Below are 23070 nucleotides of genomic sequence, written 5' to 3'. Positions count from 1 at the left end.
ATGAACCAGGACGCTGAAAATCCTTTGTGCTTCTGATTTCCTAAGCATATCCCCATTTAGAAAATAGTCTACACCTAAATTCCTCCTTCCAAAGTGCATAACCTCACACTTTTCCACATTGTATTACATCTGCCACTTCATTGCCCACTCTCCTAGCTTCTCCAAATCCTTCTGCAGCCCCCTTGCTTCCTCAATACTACCTGTCCCTCTACAGATCTTTGTATCATCTGCAAACTTAGCAACAGTGCCTTCAGTTCCTTCTTCCAGATCATTAATGTATATTGTGAAAAGTTGTGGTCCCAGCACAGACCCCTGAGGCACACCACTAGTCACTGGCTGCCATCCTGAAAAAGAACTCTTTATCACCACTCACTGCCTTCTGCCAATCCTCTATCCATGCCAAGATCTTACCCTCAACACCATGGGCTCTAAACTTATTTAACAGTCTCCTATGTCCTATGCGGCACCTTGTCAAAGGGCTTCTGGAAATCTAAATATATCACATCCACTGGTTCTCCTTTGTCTAACTTCCTTGTTACCTCCTCAAAGAACGTGACCAGATTTGTCAGACACGACCTCCCTTTGACAAAGCTAACAGGTTAGTTGAAAGCTTTCTCCCCCCAGCTTTCGGAGCTGACTGTGGAAGATGGTATCCTCCTGTGGGGCACCAGTGTTGTTGTTCCAATGAAGGACCAGGCAATCGTGTTGAAGTGCCTGCACAATGGGCACCCCGGAGTGTCCAAAATGAAGGATACTGGCGAGAAACTACATCTGGTGGTCGAGTTTGGACAAGGATATCGAGGCTTTTGCCCAACAGAAGTCGAGAGCTGCAGAAACTCACTGCGGTGGCATCCCTCTACCCTAGGAAGTGGACAGGACACCCCTGGGCTCACGTGCATGCCAATTTCACCGGTCCATTACCTGTCATCGATGTTCCTCATGCTGCTGGATGCCCATTCGAAGTAGCTGGAGGTCACAGAATGGCAACGATCACCTCCCGTGCAACCGTTGAGCAATTTCGCATTTCTGTTCCACTCGCGGAATATCTGAGGTGCGCATGACAAATAACAGGGCCTCTTGCACAAGAAGAATTTACCGTTTTTGTAAAAAAACAACAGGATTCACCATTTCAGCACTGTCCCACATTATCCAGCATTGAACGGCTTAGCAGAGACGGCCTTGCATATGGTCAAACGGGGGTTACAGAAATAGACTTTGGGCTCGATGGAAACCAGGTTGGCAAGATTTCTGTTCTCCTACAGGACCACATCGCATGGAGTAACTGGGGTGTCCCCCACTGAGATGTTAATGGGCGTAGGCTTCGTACACAATTGAGTTTGATTATCCTGGACATCGACGGAAAGGTGCACCATAACTAAGATTGGTAATGGCGTTCAGTTTGACGTCGATCTCTTGGACACTTCACACTGATGACGCAGTGTTCATCCATAACATCAACAACGGTTCTCCTCAACACCGACATGCCCGACGTTGTGTTATCTGACTCCAAAATGGAGGCACAGATCTCTGAGATCTTGGATCCTGATCAGCCACCTCCCGCTGATTGTCCATCACGGCGTTCTTGCCGCAGACAACTTTCCCCAGAACGTATACACCAACCGATCCGGCGCATCATCTCAATGACGAATTGTCAGGGCCGAAAATAATCTTACGCCCTCCGCCGGCTCCTCCCTCTCTGCCTCCTCAGTCATCAGGGGGGTCTTCAGGATTTTGGGGGGAGGAATGTAATAGATCGCACGGGGCCCAAGGGGTGGGAATGATTATCTTCCCTGTGACCCTTGTGGAGTACGAGCTCCCCCGCTACGGATGGTGGATTTCCATTCACCTCTGCATGAAAGGCCGGCCAATAAAGCACCAACCAGAGAGGAACCCAGTAGGGATCTACGGGACGGTGTATGTATTGTGCTGTAATGAAAAACTTTGTTTCTTTGTTTTGACTCGGCGTGGACTCCCCGTGTTCTTATTAAAAAAGGAATAAAAGAAAGCAGTTCTGATGAAAAGTCACACGTTAACTCTTTCTCTCCACAGATGCTGCTGGACCAGCTGAATATTTCCAACACTTTCTGTTTTAATTCCAGATTTCCAAAATCTGCAGTAATATTACTATTGAACAAAATAATGCATTATTTTTCACTCATTCATGGGGGGTGTGAGCATCTCTGACAAGGCCACATTTAATGTCAATTCCTAATTGCTTTGGAGACGTTAGTGTTGAGCTGCCCCTTGATCCATCATTGTCCATATAATGCAATTACTTCATCGCTGGTCAAATACTTTGAAATCCCACCTAACAGCAATGTTGATGAAGGGACAGAGATGTGGCATCAGGAATGAGGGGCCTAGAAGGGATAAAGAGTAAAAAAGGACAGATTTTTCTCTCCTCAAGCACACTCTGCATAGGCATTTTACAGTGAAACACTTCCAAAACAAAGTAAAACTTGTTCCACAAGCACTCCAGAAGCCTAAAATGGCTGACCAGAGGGGAATCTTAATGAAGATGAGGAACCCTTCAATAACCACCTCTGACAGCTGACTATGATTTGTTCTTCCCATGATTTGCTGGATTAAGGAAATAATAGTTCAGGCATGCACAGACGCTAAATTAAATAAACAGCAGAACTCTTGTGAACAAATGTAAATGATGCCTAGATCAGTTCTAGGCAGCCACCAGGGGTAGGTACGGAGGGCCTAAATACATTGTGCCTTGCACACCTAGTGGAGAATGCCTCGCAGAATTTTGGTGCCATTTCAGACTCTCAATATGTGCAAGGTACATCACAATCTCTACCCCACAGTCTTACAGCTACTATGATGGTTGTGGGTTGATATCTGCCTATGAGGGTTGAAGAATGATAAGCCTTCCTACTTCGGCCATCCATTGTCAATAGCTGATTTAGAATATACCTTCTATTATTTGCCCCAGCAATATACCACTGCCCCCTTCAGCTGAGTCAATTTATAGCTAAGTTCCGCACACATGAGTACGGCCACAACAGGGACCTTGGATTCATGTTGCATTACATTCATCCTCTACCATCTGGCCTGGGTTTTCAAAATCCTACCAACTGTCCTGCCTTGAGAGAATTCACACCTCTTTAACCTGGGATTACCCCTCTCTCTGGATCTGTAAATATTTAATTACCTGCAAATGCTCGCATTCAAAGCATTGTCTTCCATCTTTGACTTTGTCTATATATATGTTTCTGGAACCCACCTCTTCATTCACCTGAGGAAGAAGCAGTGCTCCGAAAGCTAGTGATTCGATACAAACCTGTTGGACTTTAACCTAGTGTAAGACTTCGTACTGTGCTCATCCCAGTCCAACGGCGGCATCTCCACATCACCCCTTCAACTGAGTTTGCGTGGCCATTTCGAACAAAGCCCAAGATGACTAATGACAAAGGTAACTTGGGCAAGCACATCAGCCCGGCTGATAATCCTAAATATGATTTACGAATCACCATTCTTTGTGAATGCAGCAAAATTCATTCTTTATCAATTGCTTCATGTCCACTATATGCTGGTATTTCAATTATTTGCTCTTTGCCCCAAGTTGTTCCCTCTGTGCATGGCTAAATTAGACTACACCGAGTATCAGTGAAAGCAGCAATCATGCCAAAATTGGAATTCTTCAGGTTAAAAATCAAATTAAATATTGCCATAAGGTTTTTGAAAAATCAGATGGGATACTCTAGAGACTTGGCGGGAAAATGGTATCCTCTCAGCTAGAGACACCAGAACAAACGTGTGAGTTATACGAGGAATATCTAAGGTTTATGTGTTTGTCCATCTCACTAAGAATTTATTTTGTGATGAAGTAAGAATGCGCAGTGAACAACCCCACAAAAGATGTGTGCCAAGTGAGTCACAGTGGTCTTCGCTCAAGGCAGAACTCTATGACATGCGCACAGTACGTCCTCAATCGCTCATTTTACGTTTACAGACACTTTGATAGCAGCAAAGGTCAATTACCCCATTGTGACTTCATTTTAGCCTCACAATGGCAAATACTCTGCCAGACCTCCTGAGGTATATCTCCAAAGGAGATCAGAATAAGTCAAGCAGATGAAGAAGTAGTTTCTTGATGCAAATCTTTTTAAACAATTTACCATACATTTAATGCTTCATTTACAATTTGAACCAATATTCTAGCCTGACGTATTCAATGTACCATGGAGAAAATGTTGCATTGTCAGAGATGCCATCTGCTAGATGACACATTGAACAGAGCCTTTGCCTGTCTGTTCAGGTAAAATATCTCATAGTACTATTTGAAGAAGATAAGGAATTCTTCTGTTGTCCTCATCAACATTCCTCAAGCAATACTATAAAAATAGACTGACTAGTTATGTATTCCTCTGCTGTTTGAAGGATCCTGCTATGCAGGAATTTGCTACCTACACAACAAGAATGATTAAACTTCAAAATGCATTATTTGTGGTGTTTTATAAATGGAAGTTCTTTATTTCTTTGATTTAAACAATAAAACCCAGTATCAGATTTTGAAACACAACTCATCTATCCATGTTTAGAAATATTTCCAAACATTCATTAATCAAACATTTTAAGTACTCTTGTGAAATTAAGCATTATACAAATTCTACTTAAGTGTAATTGCTGTAACCAAAACCTTTAAGTTCAATATTTAACTGTGACACTCAAAACTAATAGATCATCAGAGCTAAACATCAACATGCTAGAATATGAACATATGGATTAGGAGCAGAAGCAGGCCACTCGGCCCCTCAAGCCTGCTAAGCCATTCAATATGATCAAGGCTGAACTGATTTTAACCTTAACTCCACATTCCCATCTACCACCTGTAACCTTTCACCCCCTTTCTAATTAAGAACCTCTCTATCTCTGCCTTAAAAATATTCAAAGACTCTGCTTCCACTGCCTTTTAAGAGAGTTCCAGAGACGCATGAGCGTCTGTGAGAAACAAAATCCCCTCTTCTCTGTTCTGAATGGGCAACACCTTATTTTTAAGCAGTGCTAGAAGACACATTCTCTCCACATCAACCCTGTCAAGACCCCTCAGGATATTACATGTTTCAATCTAGCCGCCTCTTACACTTCTAAACTCCAGCGGATACAAGCCTAGCTTGGCCAACCTTTCCTCATAAGACAATCCGCCCATTCCAGTTATTAGTCTAGTAAACCGTCTCTGAATTCTTCCAATACACTTACATCCTTCCTGAAATAGGGGGACCAGTACACTACACAATACTCAAGATGTGGTCTCACCAATGTCCTGTATGACTGAAGCATAACCTCCTCACTCTTGTGCTAAATTACACTCACAATTACATTCACAAAATGCCTGCAGTGCAGAAGGAGGCCATTTGGCCAATCAGGTCAACACTGACCTTCTGAAAGAGCACCCTACCTAGGCCCACTCCCCACCATGTCCCCACAGCCCTACCCAACCTTTGGACATTAAAGGGGCAATTTAGCTTGGCCGATCCACCTAACCTGCACCTCTTTGGACTGTGGGAGGAAACCGGAGCACCAGGATGAAACCCACTCAGACACAGGAAGAACGTGCAAACTCCACACAGTCACCCAAAGCTGGAATTGAACACGGGTCCCTGGCGCTGTGAGGCAGTAGTGCCACCGTTTCGCCCCAACCAACATTCCATTAGCTAATTACCTGCTGCTCCTCCATACTAGCCTGTTGCAATTCATGCACTGGGACACCCAATCCCATTGCACCTCAGAGCTCCAAATTCTCTCACTATTTAAGTAAGATGCTCCTTTTTAATTTTCCAGCCAAAATGACAATTTTGCACTTTCCGACATTGTAATCCATTTGCCAGGTCTTTACCCACTCACTTAACCTATCTATATATACATTTGTAGTTTCCTAGTGTCCTCTTTACATCTTACTATCCTACCTATCTTTGTCATCACATTTCACAACCAACCATACCTTTTGCCTCTTCATCTAAGTCATGTATATAAATTGTAAAAGGTTGATCCCTATGGCACGTCACTCATTTCATCTTACCAACCAGAAAAAGATCCATTTATGCCATTTAGCTAGCCAATCTGCAATGGGGGCATGTTATCTCCTATGAGCTTTTACTTTCTGTGGTAATCTTTGATGTGGCACCTTCTCAAATGCCTTCCGGAAATCTAAGTACAGTGCCTCATTTACTCTCCCTTTAGCACACGCTACTTCTTCAAAGAACTACAATAAATTGGTTAAGCGTGATTTCTCTTCAGAAAACCACGTTAACTCTGTCTGATTGCCCTGAATTTTTCAAAATGCCCTGTTGAAACGTCTTTAATAATAACTTTTAACATGTTCCCTATGACAGATGTTAAGCTAACTGGCCTGTAGTTTCCTACTTTCTTTTCCCCTCCCTTTTGTGAATAGAAGAGTTACAATTGCTATTTTCCAAACTGATGAAACCCTGCCTGAATCTAGGGAATTTGGGAAAATTAAAACCAACGCGTTTAATGGCTACAATTTCCTTCATTTACTTGGGGTCATTACATCGTGCAGCAACAAATTTGCGGTTGATGAGTTCATTGACATGCAGTGATGATAGAGAATCATTGACATTTTGGGGACAGTATCAAGCTTGATGATTGGTTAGTAAATTACTCATCCAGATTTTGTCAGAAAGTACTGATACATTGATAACTCAATCTTTTGTATAATATATAATGGAACTGACATATGCAGACAGTGCCAGGTCCACACGGTATGTACTGATAAGGCATTAAGTGTTTTCACTTCCTCTTCGTTCACCAAAGAAAGCACTGAGCAGCTTTTGATGTGGTAAGAGGCTGTCAATCATAGCAAGAATGTTTATAAACATTGTGGTTAGCATCAAAGCAGGGTGCTTAAGATGCATTCAAGCATGAAGTGAAAGATAGCTAAAGAATCCACCAAGCATCTGTCTTGGGACTAATAAAACTGTCAATCATTGGCGAGTGAAATGTATTCCTGTGTGAAATTGAATGCAAGTTTTGAATTTCAAAGGCTGCAAAGGGATTTGAAGCCCTTTCAAGAGCCCTTCCGAGGAAGCTTCTGACACTTGTAACAGCTGTTGTTTTATACACTTTGTCTGAGGCAGCAGATGTTAGAGAAGGTAAGTGAAAATGCAGGGATCTTTCACTGTACTGCCTGGATCTCTCTTCAGATTTCAGGCTGGGGTGACTGATGTGGGTCTCTGATGGAGGTATCGGATGGGAGCATTTCATGGGGGTCTAATGAGGGGGTCTGATGGCAGTGACTGATGGGGGGGGGTCTGATGGAGTTTTTAGGGGCACACTCCATTCTCCGTCCCATCAGGAATCTCAATCACAGTGTCAGACAATGGAGAACCCACTGTTTTAAGTTTCTAACTCAAGATAGGAAGAAATCTGTTCAGCAGCACTGATACAGGCTGAAACAATAGGGCTACCGGGGCAGTCTTTTTGTGGACCTTAGGTCTTGGGAAGGAGGTAGAAGTGGAATGTTTAGAGTTGGGGGACTGTGAGGTTGGTGGCCATGGAGGGAAGACCTCCAGAACACATAAAGTTCATGACAGACCTGGGGATGATAGCTCGATGTTTGGTGGTAGCATCAGGTCCCTGCGGAGGTAGGAGGAAGTGTCAGAGGCCTGACATTTGGCCACTGCAAGGCAGAGAGGTCAGCGAGTCAAAAAAATAAAAACTCCACCCTTGTCAGCAAGTGTGATGCCAATATGCAGATTGGATGTCAGAAAATGGAATGCAGCAAGTGCTTTTTGAATAAAAGCAAACTATTGCGATGCTTGAGATCTGAAATAAAAATGTTTGGCTGGCTGGATGTTCAGATATTTTGCAAATATTGAGAAATTAAATAACTAAGCCATGTTCAAAAATGGCCAATAAAATAGGAGCTATTGCAAATAGGCTTTAATTAGTGATTTCATTAGCAAAGCTACAATGATTGTGTTTTATATAAATAGGGCTCAGAGGAACAGGTTAGTTTACTATTTCCCAGTGGTAATTTATATAATTGTTCAAATCATCGATTTGCAGACAGCTGAGGGTTTATTTTGTGTGCCTCCATTCTATATGTGGATCCTCATTGGAAAGGAGGTTGGATTGGGAATCATATTATGATGTTGATTTTGTTGTGATTCACACTTGCATCTAGTGAGGTTCTACACAGGGAGTGGAGTCACATAAAATTAAAATTATGTTGAATACGAGAACAATTGTACCATAACCATGGTTGTTATTAAGAAACATTCAGGACCAGATGTCAGCTGCTTAACTGGAATACAGGAGGAAAGGAAATGAGATACAATTTAATGCACAAAGCTGTTTATTTTTTTTTTGCACAAAACACTGATTAAATTGCAGCAAATAATTTGAGTTCATAGTGTTAAGTTGAAACTTCTTTATATGAAGATCGGTATCCCCTAGGGATTTATTCCTCGTTGTTTGATTTCTAGCTCACCAGAAAAGATTTGACGTAACTTGTTCAGTCATCGAGGTCCTAAATTTGTGCCAATTAATAATTGAAATTTTGTGCACAATAAATCATATGGGGTGGGATTCTCCGTTCCTGAGACTAAGCGTTGACGTCGGATCAGGATTCGTGGACTTCTACGACAATAAAACTGGTGCTGTACCTGGACCAATTCAGCGACTGTTGAGGGGCTAGCACCGGCACCACATGGAACACAATTGATTCCAATGGGCAATGGTGCCAGATTCACTCGGTCCGTGATTGACACTCAGGAGGCTGACAAGCTGCAGCTGCAGATATACATTACACTCCCCGTGCACACCATCCCTACCAACAAGATGGCACTGATTGCGTTGGGAGCGCACCCATCCCGTTGATAGGTTGGCTGAAGCCAGAAGGCAGCTAGTGGAGGTGGCCTGGGGAGACGCCATACAACGCCGCCCATAAACTTTACTGAGTGGGATGTTAGTTTTCGTTCTTTCATGGGATATGGGCATTACTGCCAAGGCCAAAATTAGTTGTCCATGCCTAATTTTTCTTGAAAGACAGTGATAAGCCACCTTCTTTGTCCATTGTAGTCCATCTGGTGGAAAAACACCTATACTGCTCTTAAGAAGGGAATTCCAGGATTTTAATCCAGCGATAGTGAAGAAACAGTGATTTGTTTCAAGTCAACATCCTGGGTGACTTGGTGGGTAAATTACTAGTGGTGGTATCCCATGAGTCTGCTGCTCTTGGCCTTCTAGACGATGGAGGTAAACAGAACCATGTTTGCTTGATGTCACATTGAAAGCTTGTTGATAGGCAGCAGGACCTGGACAACATTAAGGCTTGGGTGGATGTTCGGACCACACAAGTGCTAGATGGTAACCATCTCCCTTTGACATTCAATGGCATTACCACTGCTGAATCCCCCACTATCAATATCCTGAGTGTTATCATTGACCAGAAACTGAATTAGACCAGCCATATAAATAATGTGGGTACAAGAGCAAGTCAGACGCTGTGAATTCTGAGGTGAGTAACTCACCTTCTGACTCCCCAACACCTGTCGACCATCTACAAGACACAAGTTAGGAGTGTGATAGAATACTACCCACTTGCCTGGCTAAGTGCAGCTACAACAACACTCAAGATGTAAGTTTGAAATGTGCTTTTGAAGGAGCCTTGGTGAGTTGTTGCAGTGGTTCATTCGTTGCTTCCACTGAGAATCGGTGGTGGAGCGGGTGAATGTTTAAGTTGGTGAATGGGATGCAAATCCAATAGGCTGCCTTGCCCTGGATTGTGTCAAGCTTCTTGAGAGTTGTTAGAGTCAAACTCATCCAGGTCAGTGGAGAGGATTCCATCACACTCCTGACTTTGTCGATGGTCAACAAGCTTTCGGGAGTTCGGAAGTGAGTTACTTGCCACAGAATTCCTGGCCTCTGACCTGCCCTTGTAGACATAATAATTATATGGCTGGTCCAGTTCAGTTACTGGTCAATGTTACCTCCCAGGATGTTGATAGTGGGGGATTCAGCAATGGTCATGTCATGAAGATCATGGGACAATGGTTAAATTCTCTCTTCATGAAGATGATCATTGCCTGGCACTTGAGTGGCATGAATGATATTTGCTACTTATTAGCCCAAACCTGAATGCATTGTCCAGGTCTTGCTGCATGTCAACTGACTTGCAATGTGACATTAAGTAAATGTGGTGTTATTTACTTGTAAGAAAGAAGTGATATATTTGAATGTAACTCTTTCAAAAATAGAATCTTGAAACATAGCTTGGTTATTCAGTATTAATGTGTCCATTTTCACTTCCACCAAATTTGCAAGTTTGCAATTGAAAAGGAAAATCAAAATTTTACAAAAATCAATGTAGCACAATTGAAAAAACAACTCCAGTGTGAGAATAAAATTGGAACCAGTAACATAACTTCTTCTATTTATACTGACTGTCAAATATATTTAAGCCAATTAAATGTTTTCATAGACACGACACTTCTGCTGATAATGTGGCTATGCTGAAACGCCTGAAGAGGCGTGGACATTTATACAAACTGAAAAGTTGGACTCTAACTGAGGGTTTGTGAGGGTGGGGGAGATATTTGAGGTTTGATGTGTGATGGTTGTTGTATCTAGGGGGTCAATAACAATCAAGCGCAGGAAATGTTACATGGGCTGGGGGAGAGAGACAAGGCCGCGACAGGAGCAGCGCCAGAGGGGGCGGAACGGGCTTTGGAAAGCGCGGGGTTTGGTTTTTCCCGCGCGCGGGAAGAAAGGTGGGAGGGGGAACTCCCACACGGGGAGGTCAAAGGGATAGCGGGGGTAGCCGGGGTCAGCAGGTGTCAGCTGATTTACGGGAGGGAGCAAAAAAGCTAAACAGGGGTCTAGCGGGGGGGAGGGAGGGGGGGGGAAAAGGGTTGCTGCTGCACTGGCCGAAAGGGAATGGGATATAGAAGAGGTGGTCGGGACGGGGGTCCCCCGTTTGGGGGACTGGAGGGTGAGGGAGGCATGGACATGGGACTGGCCCAGAAAAGGAGATGGCTAGTCGGCAGGGGTGGGTGAGAGCCCCTCCAATCAGGCTGATAACGTGGAACGTGAGGGGGCTGAATGGGCCGGTGAAGAGGGCTCTAGTGTTCACGCACTTAAAGGGACTGAAGGCGGACGTGGTCATGCTCCAAGAGACTCACCTGAAGGTGGCGGACCAGGTCAGGTTAAGAAAGGGATGGGTAGGACAGGTATTCCACTCGGGACTGGACGCGAAGAATAGAGGGGTGGCAATATTAGTGGGAAAGCGGGTGTCATTTTAGGCCAAGACTATTGAGGTGGACAATGGAGGGCGATATGTAATGGTGAGTAGTAGGCTGCAGGGGACGTGGGTGGTGTTGGTGAACGTGTATGCCCCGAACCGGGATGATGCAGGATTCATGAAGCGCATGTTGGGGCGCATTCCAGACCTGGAGAAAGGAGGTCTGATAATGGGAGGGGACTTCAACACAATGTTGGACCCAGCACTGGACCGCTCCAAATCAAGGACTGGAAAGAGGCCGGCGGCGGCCAAGGTACTGAGGGGGTTTATGGATCAGATGGGGGGAGTGGACCCTTGGCGGTTTGCAAGGCGCAGGCCAGGGAATTTTCTTTCTTTTCCCATGTGCACAAAGCCTACTCCCGGATAGATTTTTTTGTTCTGGGCAGGGCGCTCATCCCGAGGGTGGAGGGGACGGAGTATTCGGCCAAAGCCGTTTCGGACCATGCCCCGCACTGGGTGGAACTGGAGCTGGGAGAGGAGACGGACCAACGCCCGCTGTGGCGGCTGGATGTGGGACTGCTGGCAGACGAGGGGGTGTGTGGGAAGGTGAGGGGGTGTATTGAAAGGTACCTGGAGGCCAACGACAACGGGGAGGTGCGAGTAGGGGTAGTATGGGAGGCGTTGAAGGCGGTGGTCAGGGGAGAGCTAATCTCCATTAGGGCTCACAGGGAGAAGACAGAGGGCATGGAAAGGGAGAGGTTAGTGGGGGAGATTTTGAGAGTGGACAGGAGATACACAGAGGCCCCGGAGGAAAGATTACTTGGGGAAAGACGACGGCTCCAGACGGAGTTTGACCTGTTGACCACAGGGAAGGCGGAGACACAGTGGAGGAAAGCGCAGGGGGCGACCTATGAGTATGGGGAAAAGGCTAGTCAGATGCTGGCACACCAGCTCCGTAAAATGATGGCAGCGAGGGAAATAGGGGGAGTCAAAGATGGAAGGGGAGCTACGGTTCGGAGTGCGACGAAAATAAACGAGGTATTTAAGGCCTTCTATGAAGAGCTGTACAGATCGCAGCCCCCAGCGGGGGAAGAGGGTATGAGACGATTCCTAGACCAGCTGAGATTCCCGAGGGTGGAGGAGCAAGAAGTGGCTGATCTGGGGGCACCAATTGGGTTGGAGGAGCTGAGCAAGGGTTTGGGGACCTTGCAGGCAGGGAAGGCCCCGGGACCGGACGGGTTCCTGGTGGAGTTCTACAGGAAGTACGTAAACCTGTTGGCCCCGCTACTAGTGAGGACCTTTAACGAGGCAAGAGAGGAGGGGACTCTACCTCCGACAATGTCGGAAGCGACAATTTCGTTGATCCTAAAACGGGACAAGGACCCACTGCGATGTGGATCGTACAGGCCGATCTCGCTCCTTAATGTGGATGCAAAGTTGCTGGCAAAAGTGCTGGCCACGAGGATCGAGGACTGTGTCCTGGGGGTGATTCATGAGGACCAGACAGGATTTGTAAAGGGCAGGCAGCTAAACACCAATGTGCGGCGGCTCTTAAACGTGATAATGATGCCATCGGTGGAGGGAGAAGCGGAGATAGTGGCAGCTATGGACGCGGAGAAGGCCTTTGACCGAGTAGAGTGGGAATACCTCTGGGAGGTGCTGCGTAGGTTTGGGTTCGGGGGAGGGTTTATCAGTTGGGTTAAGCTCCTTTACAGAGCCCCGGTGGCGAGTGCAGTGACGAACCGGCGGAGGTCGGAGTACTTTCGGCTGTACCGAGGGACGAGGCAGGGGTGCCCCCTATCACCCCTGTTGTTCGCATTGGCGATCGAACCATTGGCCATGTCATTGAGGGAGTCTAACAAATGGAGGGAGGTGGTCCGAGGGGGAGAAGAGCATCGGGTGTCGCTGTATGCGGATGACCTGTTGCTGTACGTGGCGGATCCAATGGAGGGGATGGTGGAGGTCATGCAGACTCTAAGGGAGTTTTGGGAGTTTTCAGGCTATAAGCTCAATGTAGGGAAGAGTGAGCTCTTTGTATTACAGGCGGGGGACCAAGAAAGAGGGATAGGGGACCTACCGCTGAGGAGGGTGGAGGGGAGCTTTTGGTATTGGGGATCCAGATAGCTAGGAGCTGGGGGGCCCTACATAAACTGAATCTGATGAGGTTGGTGGAGCAAATGGAGGAGGATTTTAAAAGATGGGACATGCTACCGCTCTCGCTGGTGGGTAGAGTGCAATCGGTCAAAATGGTGGTCCTTCCGAGGTTTTTGTTTGTGTTTCAGTGCCTTCCCATCGTGATCACTAAGGCCTTTTTTAAGAGAGTAGACTGGAGTACTATGGGGTTTGTGTGGGCAAATAAGACCCCGAGGGTAAGGAGAGGGTTCCTGGGACGCAGTAGGGACCGAGGAGGGTTGGCGCTGCCAAACATGGGGAGCTACTACTGGGCAGCAAATGTGTTGATGATCCGCAAGTGGGTTATGGAGGGAGAGGGGGCGGCATGGAAGAGGATGGAGATGGCGTCCTGCAAAGGAACGAGTCTGGGGGCGTTGGCGACAGCACCGCTGCCGCTCTCGCCGACAAAGTATACCATGAGCCCAGTGGTGGCGGCAACGCTAAGGATCTGGGGCCAGTGGAGGCGGCACAGGGGTGCAATGGGAGCATTGGTGTGGTCCCCGATCAGGGGTAACCATCGGTTTATCCCGGGGACGATGGACGGGGGGTTCCAGAGCTGGCATCGGGCGGGGATCAGAAGAATGGGGGGCCTGTTCATTGACGGAACGTTTGCGAGCCTAGGGGCACTGGAGGAGAAGTGTGAGTCACCCCCGGGTAATGCCTTTAGATATATGCGGGTGAGAGCTTTTGTAAGACGACAGGTGAGGGAATTCCCGTTGCTCCCGGCACAAGAAATTCAAGACAGGGTGATCTTGGGCGCATGGGTTGGGGAGGGTAAGGTGTCGGAGATACACCAGGAGATGAAAGAAGAAGGGGAAGCGCTGGTAGAAGAGTTGAAGGGTAAATGGGAGGAGGAGCTGGGGGAGGAGATCGAGAAAGGTCTGTGGGCGGATGCCCTAGGTAGGGTTAATTCCTCCTCCTCGTGTGCCAGGCTCAGCCTGATACAATTTAAGGTGGTTCACAGAGCTCACCTGACGGGGGCGAGGTTGAGCAGGTTCTTTGGGGTAGAGGACAGATGTGGAAGGTGCTCAGGAAGCCCGGCGAACCATGTCCATATGTTTTGGTCATGCCCGGCACTGGAGGGGTTCTGGAGAGGAGTGGCGGGAGCAATATTTCAGATGGTGAAAGTCTGGTCAAGCCAAGCTGGGGGCTAGCAATATTCGGAGTAGTGGACGAACCGGGAGTGCAGGAGGCCAAAGAGGCCGGTATCCTGGCCTTTGCGTCCCTAGTAGCCCGGCGAAGGATCTTGCTAATGTGGAAGGAGGCGAAGCCCCCCAACGTGGAGGCCTGGATAAACGATATGGCTGGGTTCATAAGGTTGGAGAGGATTAAGTTCGCCTTGAGAGGGTCTGCGCAGGGGTTCTACAGGCGGTGGCAACCGTTCCTAGACTATCTCGCGGAGCGTTAGAGGAAGGTCGGTCAGCAGCAGCAGCAACCTTGGGGGGCGGGCGGGGGGGGGGGGCGGGGGGAAGTCCAGGGAGGGGGGTGGAGGGCAGAGGGGGAGCTGCCTGGGGGGGGGTGGATGAGCAAGAGACAACATGAAGAGTCGGGGAAACTGGCACGTACGGGAGAGAGCCAGTGTACAAAGCAATGTAAATATACTATTTTGCCATGTGTATATCTTGCTCCGCGCAATTTCTCGTTTCTTTTTTTTTGTTACGGGGGGGGGGGGGTTATTGTTTGTAAGGGAGAAAAATTGTGTTAAAAACTTTAATAAATATATATTTTTTAAAAAGATAATGTGGCTATGCTTCCATAACAGTATTGGCGTGTCTCAGTTATTGCCTGGAAATGGGTCATAAGGTCACTTGAAATATGTCAAAATTAAGAAAAATTATATGCTAGCTCCTGAATTCCAGAGACAGGACCCTACTCATTGAAAGAACTCAGTACTAAGATGGTAAACCTGCTCTCCTCTGCATAGGTCAGTTTCCTATCTAAGCCCACATCATTATATCCTTATATTCTGAATGGTGGAACTAGGGATAGATATTTATTTAGATATTTGCTAAGTCCAGCTTTTTGCTTGCTTACACCAAACATTGACACCCCTGCCAGACAAAAAATTAACAGAGTGGCAACTGAAATGTTGGTATTCACTTCCCACGTGAAATGCTGTGGAAACTTAAATAATAAAGATGAATTTTCATAAGCAAATAAAACTTATCTCGCAGTTCATTGTTTCTGCATTTCCCAAACTTTAACATCAAAAAAAAAGTGAGGCCTTAAAAGTGATTCAGGAGAGACTTTATTACTGAATATGTACAAGCAAAATTGAATAACACATGGGGCTGATTAGCACTGCTGCCTCATGGCGCCAAGGTCATTGTTCCAATCCGGCTCTGGGTCACTGTCTGTGTGGAATTTACACATTCCCCCTGTGTTTGCATGGGTTTCGCCCCCACAACCCAAAGATGTGTAGCTTAGGTGGATTGGCCACACTAAATTGACCCTTAATTGGAAAAATATGAATGGGTACTCTAAATGTAATTTAAAAATCACATGGGGCTGGATTCTCCGATTCTCAGGCTGTTCCTGACGCCGGAGTGGGAACGGTGGTCTTTTACGACTGAACATTTGGCGCAAAACGGCCACAGATCCTCCATTTGGCTGGGGGCTAGCAGGAAGGCAGTGTAGAACACCCAGCTCTAGCTGCCGATAGGGCCGGAGGATTGCCGGGTCCCTGGCCGCGCATGAGCATAGCGGCGGTTTGCAGCGGCTGCACCGTGCAGCATGGCGCCGGCCGTGCGCGGACCTGACCTGCAAAATAGTGCCTCCCCTTTGGCCAGCTCGCGAGCCCCTGGACAAACCCCAACAGTGCCCCCAGCCCCTGCCAAAGTCCCTCCTGCCCACGGACCGGCCCTCCCCCTACTGTGGCGGCGCTGGACTGAGTTTGCAGCCGCCATGCCGAGTTCCCGACAGATAAGACCATGAGAGACCCATGCTGTCGGGAACTCAGCCAGTCAGGGGCGAAGCATCGGAGGATGGGCCTTAGGTCATTGATACGGCGTGCGGCATACTGCTTTGGAGGGCATGGAGCATCATGAATGCGGTACCGCCCCTGATTTCCTCGGAAACGGGGATTCTCCGGCCGATCGCCGAACACGATTTTGGAGTCGACGACCGGAGGATCCCGCCCATGATCTTCATAACCAGTTTCTGCTTAAAAGAAAATAGCTAAGAATAAACAAGAACAGAGAATGCTGGAAAATCTCAGTAGGTCTGGCAGCATCTGTAAGGAGAGATAGCAGTCCTTTTTGAGACCTTTTTGCTCTTCATCAGAACGAAAGAAAGAAAGAAAGAATGTGTTAGATATTAAAATGTAGCTGTGAGAGATTGTAACAGGGTGCTGCAACTTTAAGAACAAAAACAGATGGCCGGGTTTGGGAGCGGGTGGGGGCAGGGATCGCATTGAGGCAATAGTAATCGGATATTTTCAAAAGGGGGTTTAAAATCGAGGAGAAAGGTCACAATCTAAAGTTGCCAAACTCAACATTGAAACCTGAGGCTGAAACATGCCCAACCAGAAGATGAGATGCTGCTCCTCCAGCTTACACCAGGCTTCACTGGAGCATTGCAGCAGGACAAGGATGGATATGTGGGCATGAGTCCAAAAAATAAAAACGTCATGCGTTGCTTCTGTCTTTTTGTAAGAAGGTCATGACAATAAATACAACTGTAATGTATTTACATAAATTAGTCACTTGCTTGAAATAAAATGATCTGAGAATGTAATGATCGGTTTGCTTCGAAGTTACTTTTTGAAAAAGGCAAAAGAAAATCTGAAATCCTCAGAGAATGAGGGAACACAATCTTGACCCTTAAACAATTGTTGATGCTTCAAGTAAATGCTGGGAAATTCTGGAAGATGCATGCACTCAGGCAGCACAGGCATGATGGAAAGCTCCCTCTTAATCTTTGTAAGGTAGAATGTCCAGTTGTAGCAAAGACTTTTGAAATTGCCAAATAGGGCAAGATTCTCATGCCTCCCCATGGCGTGTTTCACAATGGCGGGTGGCAGCCTGCCGTTGGCTGTCAGTGGGATCTTCTGGTCCTACCACTGTCAATGGGATGTCCCAGTGAATTCACTCTATGCCACCAGGATCCCGTAGCAGGGGTGTGCTGTCGGCGTGACCAGATGAGCCAGAAGGTCTTGCCCATAAAGTCTTTAATGAGAGGCAAAAAAAATCAATGGCTAAATTTAATTAAGTTATTGTGGAATGTCTATTACTTATTTTATTTTATTTTTATTTTGGACAATTGAATTTTCAGTTAGTGAAAAAAAATGGCTCTTAAAATCTTTTCACATTAAGGTTAAAAATGTACTCCTCAACCACCACATCACCAGAGCAGAAACCTGTGGGTCAATTCAAACCAATTGTTAATGGGAAATGTGACTGGGCCATGTTACAAAGAACTAAGAGGCTGTAATGGGAAAACCTATTTAGCATCTACAAACCTCACAATTAATTACAAATGGAAGTTGGTATGAAACAATTAACATTGAAAGTCTCATGAGGAATGTCAGGACATATTGATTTGAACAATATGCAGATTATTCCATCTGCTATGGTGTTGATTGTGAAGAGTTAAGACCAAATGTAGGAAAAGTAGAGATGGGGGTCAGGTGATAATTAGAACAGGGAATGCAAATATAACTTAGTTCTCAAATGTATTCTTAATGCATGTTCAAATAGAAAAATGTTATGGGAATTTAGGAAGCAGTAAAGCCAAGGTTGTTGGCGGATAAGTCTTTCTTTGAATGATAGGTTGAGGAACTGGAAACGCATGGGAAATGTTGACACCAAGGTGTGTCAAAAATATGGGAACAATGAGTAAGTTTTGGAGACAAAAGGTGAATGTAGTTTTTTAATATATCACTGATATTGTTAGGATCTTGTTAGAGATCAGTAACGTTTATTTTAAAGTAGATGAAATTCGAAATTGAAGTAATTTGTTAAAAGAATAAAGCCACGAGATCCCACAGTTATAACAGAAGAAATGTTACTATACAAGAGTCAATAAAGCAAACATTAAATACTATCTATCCTGGACTCCAACATAATAATATTTTACTGTCACAAGTATTAAATTACTGTGAAAACACCCAGAATTAACACTTTAATAATGTATTAACAGTAAGTTTGAGATTGAATATGAACTATAAGTTACTCATTAAATAGCAGATACAACTGAGACAGATCTTAAAAATTGGTTCAGCCATCCACTTGGATTTTAGTAATCACAGTGAGTCACAAAGTCCTTCAAACTATGTCTTCCGCATGAGCAATTTCAGCTCCTCTATTTCTGGGAGTTAGTCTGGTCCCAAGCTGACAGCAGCGCACAACCAATTTGAGTTCCATGGGCAGAGCCTTCACTACAAATGGTATACATTTGTAGAACAGCTCATTGGGGATGGGGTAGACGGGCCAAAGCCATCTTCCAGCAACAGAAACAGCAGTGGCAATTTAATCTGGGTTGTCTTCTTCAGGCTCCTACAGCTTATCTATTGTGCATCAATAAGCCCAACAACTGCTACTGCTGCTTGCACTGATCTGTGTCCAGTTATATATTTCAGCCAGGATTCAGTTTCAATCTTCCAACCTCAGTTTGCTTTTGAATGCCTGAGCAACTGGGAAGTTCAGTTTCAGGGAAGTACGGCTTACCTTCCCTTCCAGCTCAGTTTATGTTTCGAAAATACAGCAATTTAAAAAATATGGATTCCCTCGCAACAAATAGACAATGTGTTCTTGATTGTGGGGGTCCCCCCTCTTTTCCTTGCTTTATGCACAGCCAGGCTGGCACTGTTAGGAATAACCCCTTGTAAACAAGTGTACACCCTACCTAAACGCCTCCTGCATCAGAGAACTTGTATTCTCAGCTTTGATGTCAAGTCGAAGTATGAGCCCGCTTTCAGACTGCATTTACGGCATTGAGATGTTTGTCAACAATGCATCACCAACATAAACAATTTTTTATAAAATGCTATAAGTCTGAGTGTATGTGTAACTTGATTAATTCAGAACCATGGACGATGCATGGAAGGATATAAGATGATTATTTTGCAGAAGCAAAGACGGTGTAACGCGATGAAGAAACATGAAAACTTCTCAAAAGATGCACCTTAATTTGAGCCAGTGATTGAAGCAGTGATATTGCATTCGCACCTTGACAGACCTCTACCGCTTTGAGGCATGTGTTCTGGTTTTCCCGGAGTTGTGGTAAGCCTTCTGTTGTAAGGGCGGAAACTTTTTTGTAGCATTTGTGTAAAAGCCAACTAGAAGATATTTTGGGAAAAAAATATGTATCTCTTCCACACGGTGGCGATGGGCATCAGCGCGATCAATTAGAAGTGGTGATTTAATCAATTGTTTAATGACTTTTTAAAAAATTGCAGTTATTCTTCCGTCATTATTGCCTTGTTTCAGAAACACACAACTGTGTTTAACTGAATCAGATCATACCAATGACTTTGTTTTCTGTTGTGTTTATGTTCTGTTGGTTACTATTGTTCTACATCAACGGAGTCGCGTGTCCGGGGGCGGGGAGATGAAACTAGAGTTTGCATCTTAATTACCCCACTCCTCTGATAAATCTTCAAACATTTCGTCGAATGACAGCCGTCCGGGCAAATATCAATTATTTTTCTCGATCTGCCTGCTAACTACAAGAAACGTACGGAACCTTAAAAAAACTGAATGCAAAGCACACGCGCATCATGCATATAGGTTTATTCATGAGAGATTGGCGTTTCGACGTTGCAGACCACAGGCTGTGATAAATTGGAATGGGAAGATAGCCATATCGGTGCATGCAGCAGGCAGTGTCGTTAGATTCACATTTGTCTGACATTCTGTTGTCACCACTGTTGCCTCCCTTAAGATCACAATGAAATGCAATTAGTGCTGGCTTGACACGAGACCTTGACTTGGATGTAACGTTCGTCAACTGTGACAGTGCAGGATCTGTAACTGCAACCTGAACAATCAGCCACACCTCAGATAGTTAAGATTATTTCGGTCCGAGAGTGGATTTGGGTTTTTGTTTTGTCACAAAAATCAGTAAATCAGATCAACTAATCTTACCCTTGAAGTCATGGAAGCCAATTGCACTCAAATTGTGAAGATTAAAAAAAAAAGAATGCTCGCTTCCTTTAGAAGCAGAAATTGTTGGAAGCGGGTGCCAGGTATTATTTGAACTGTTTTCTATTTGGTCTCACGGTGTATTAGTCTTGTGGAGTACTTGAAGCGAAGGTGATTTGGCCTAACTAGCCAATGCCATTCTGACATTCTGCCTGACCCACTTCTAAAAGCGGCAGCTGCATGTTTTACTAATACGGGCACGAGGGGCCGAGTGGCCTCCTCCTCTGTTGCAATATCCAGTAGCCAGGCGAGGTTGCCGCTGGAATCCAATCGGCGCTCCAAAAACTTCTAAAAACAAGTTAACCCTGACATCTCTGCCCACAGTCAGGGAGATAGTTTCTTGCTGTGGATGTTTATTCCTGACGATCACAATTATTTGATTTGCTATATGCAGCCGCATGCAACAACTGGATGAGTCATTTGACCTTTCGTCTTTATCCCAGAACTGTTGGTGAATTTGTGTGGGGCCGTGTCCGGTTGATAGCTCGATGAAATTGATTGGTGAAACCTACATGCAATGCGTCAGAGCCTTTGTCGGACGGTAGGATTGCTTTTTTTAACGTGTTTAGATTAAGCCCAGCTGACTGTATTGGCAGCTGCCGACCTTTTCTTCCAAACGTTTTAATCCTATTAATTAAAGCGTCCTCCTGATTGGGTAGACGGCATGTCCCAACAGGCGAGTCTCTGTAATAACCTGAAAGTGGCATAGAAAGTGAGTCACATCCCTCCCAGTGCCAGGACGCACACTGGAGGAGTCAGGAGCTGTCACACAAAGCTTCTGTGGACTTTTCCCCCCCACCCCACCCCCTTCAAAACGTCGTAGATTTAAAACTGAAGAAAGGCGAAGAGGGGTAATCCTTTTGATTCAAGTGACTGATTCTAAAAAATGAACGTTGCGGAAGGAGATCTATTTCACAGCACAGCGAGCATCTCTGTCAAAGGGAGGGATGAGTTAAATTCTATTGTCAATGACACATATATTGATCTGCCCCAACGCTACGGCCAATCTACTTATAGCTACAGTGGCGCTGGCCGAGGTGCTGAAACACGGGAGAGCTGGTCTGGACAAAGCTGTACACCATACACCATCAATAAGGACCCCAAAGCAACAGAAAGCAGCGAAGAGCAGACGGGAGACGAAGAGGACAGCGACGGTCGATCTGCCGGGAGCACAAGGAATCCAGGCAGTGACAACGAGGGCAAACTAAAAAGTTCAAGTGGCAAGAAAGGCAAAGAACCGCGATCGCTGAGACTGAGCATTAACGCAAGGGAGAGGCGAAGGATGCACGACTTAAACGATGCACTGGACGGTCTGAGATCTGTAATTCCTTATGCCCATAGCCCATCGGTGAGAAAACTGTCCAAAATCGCCACTTTGCTTCTGGCGAAAAACTACATCTTGATGCAGGCTCAGGCTTTGGATGAAATGAGGCGGCTGGTCGCGTATTTGAACCAGGGCCAGGGACTGACAGGACCCGTTCCATCTGCAGCTGCGTTGACCAACACTCTGAGCTCCTTTGGGCAGTCTGCCGTTTATCCATTTACAGGCACTTCCATTGCTGCTTGTCCGGACAAATGTGCTGTGTATACAGGAACACCCTCAAGTCTTTGCAAACATTGTAACGACAAGCCTTAAATCAACATGTCAACCCATTCATCCATCTGTCCATCCATTCACACATCTATTCTGTCGTGAGTTTTATAAGTATTTTTTTGCTCATTTGGTTTTTGATCTGTGTATCCAATGAACCAGTTTGTTGCCCATCTACCTATGTTTCCAGGTAGTATTCGTTTCCTCGCCACTTGTCAACCCACCTACTGTGACCCTTACTTGTTTGTAGAATTGATCAATTGATATGAATCGATAGATGGATAAATGGCTCATGAAAGACTTATGTTCTGGAAGTTTTCAGAGTTACCTTTTCCTGTCTTATTTACGACTGCACTCGTTTGGGGCGCTCAACAATTGCTAACTATGCAACATCTCTACACCCAAGATCTACAAGAGACTGATTTCCCATTAAATCCGGCAACACAAACACATCTATGTGAGAAGACAAGGCATTTATATTTGTGTTCCAAGTGAATAGAGAAAAGTCTTATATTTTATCAAATGAACATTTTGCGCACATTTGACATCGATGGAATCCAGTCATGATCCTGTTCAAGTGATGAATGTGCGAAATCAGCCTTTTTAGGGAGAATGATTGTATATTAAATTTGATTAAATATCACTGACCCATGCACTAAATAAGAGGTGTTGAGGTGAAACAGTGTTTGAGCTGTTGTTCTTCTCTAATGAATTAATTGAAAAGTTTGTTTTAAGAAAAATATATTTCCAAAATCAAGTGAACTTGTTCCACTCAACTATCAATTGCTTCTTCCATGTATAAGCCGTAACGGAATAAAGTCACAGGAAAGATCGATTTTGTGGGTTATATTATTTTCCGGCCTGACTTTCTCAAAATGAGTAATACTCTTCATTCGAGAATGATTCTTGTTCCTTATTCTAACAACATGCCGGCTTTCTTCAATCTTCCC

General features: G+C 45.3%; 1 protein-coding gene and 1 long non-coding RNA gene across 3 annotated transcripts in view; one reads left to right on the top strand and one right to left on the bottom strand.

Moving 5' to 3' along the window:
- Nucleotides 1-23070, bottom strand: part of LOC140428825 (uncharacterized) — a 60355-nt gene that overhangs the window by 28952 nt on the left and 8333 nt on the right. The gene's annotated exons all lie outside the window — the stretch shown is intronic.
- Nucleotides 21009-22955, top strand: bhlhe23 (basic helix-loop-helix family, member e23). The gene has a single exon (XM_072514887.1). It carries the CDS (start codon nucleotides 21416-21418, stop codon nucleotides 22163-22165), a length of 750 nt encoding a protein of 249 aa, XP_072370988.1. The 5' UTR covers nucleotides 21009-21415; the 3' UTR covers nucleotides 22166-22955.

The sequence above is a fragment of the Scyliorhinus torazame genome, chromosome 8 (assembly GCF_047496885.1).
Source record: "Scyliorhinus torazame isolate Kashiwa2021f chromosome 8, sScyTor2.1, whole genome shotgun sequence".
In the NCBI taxonomy this organism is placed as follows: domain Eukaryota; kingdom Metazoa; phylum Chordata; class Chondrichthyes; order Carcharhiniformes; family Scyliorhinidae; genus Scyliorhinus; species Scyliorhinus torazame.
Note: the sequence above shows the minus strand (reverse complement) of the source record. Positions and strands in the feature narration are given on the sequence as shown.

What these genes read in the sequence shown, in the direction of transcription:
- bhlhe23 (XM_072514887.1), top strand. Translation starts at nt 21,416, where the DNA reads ATGAACGTTGCGGAAGGAGATCTATTTCACAGCACAGCGAGCATCTCT.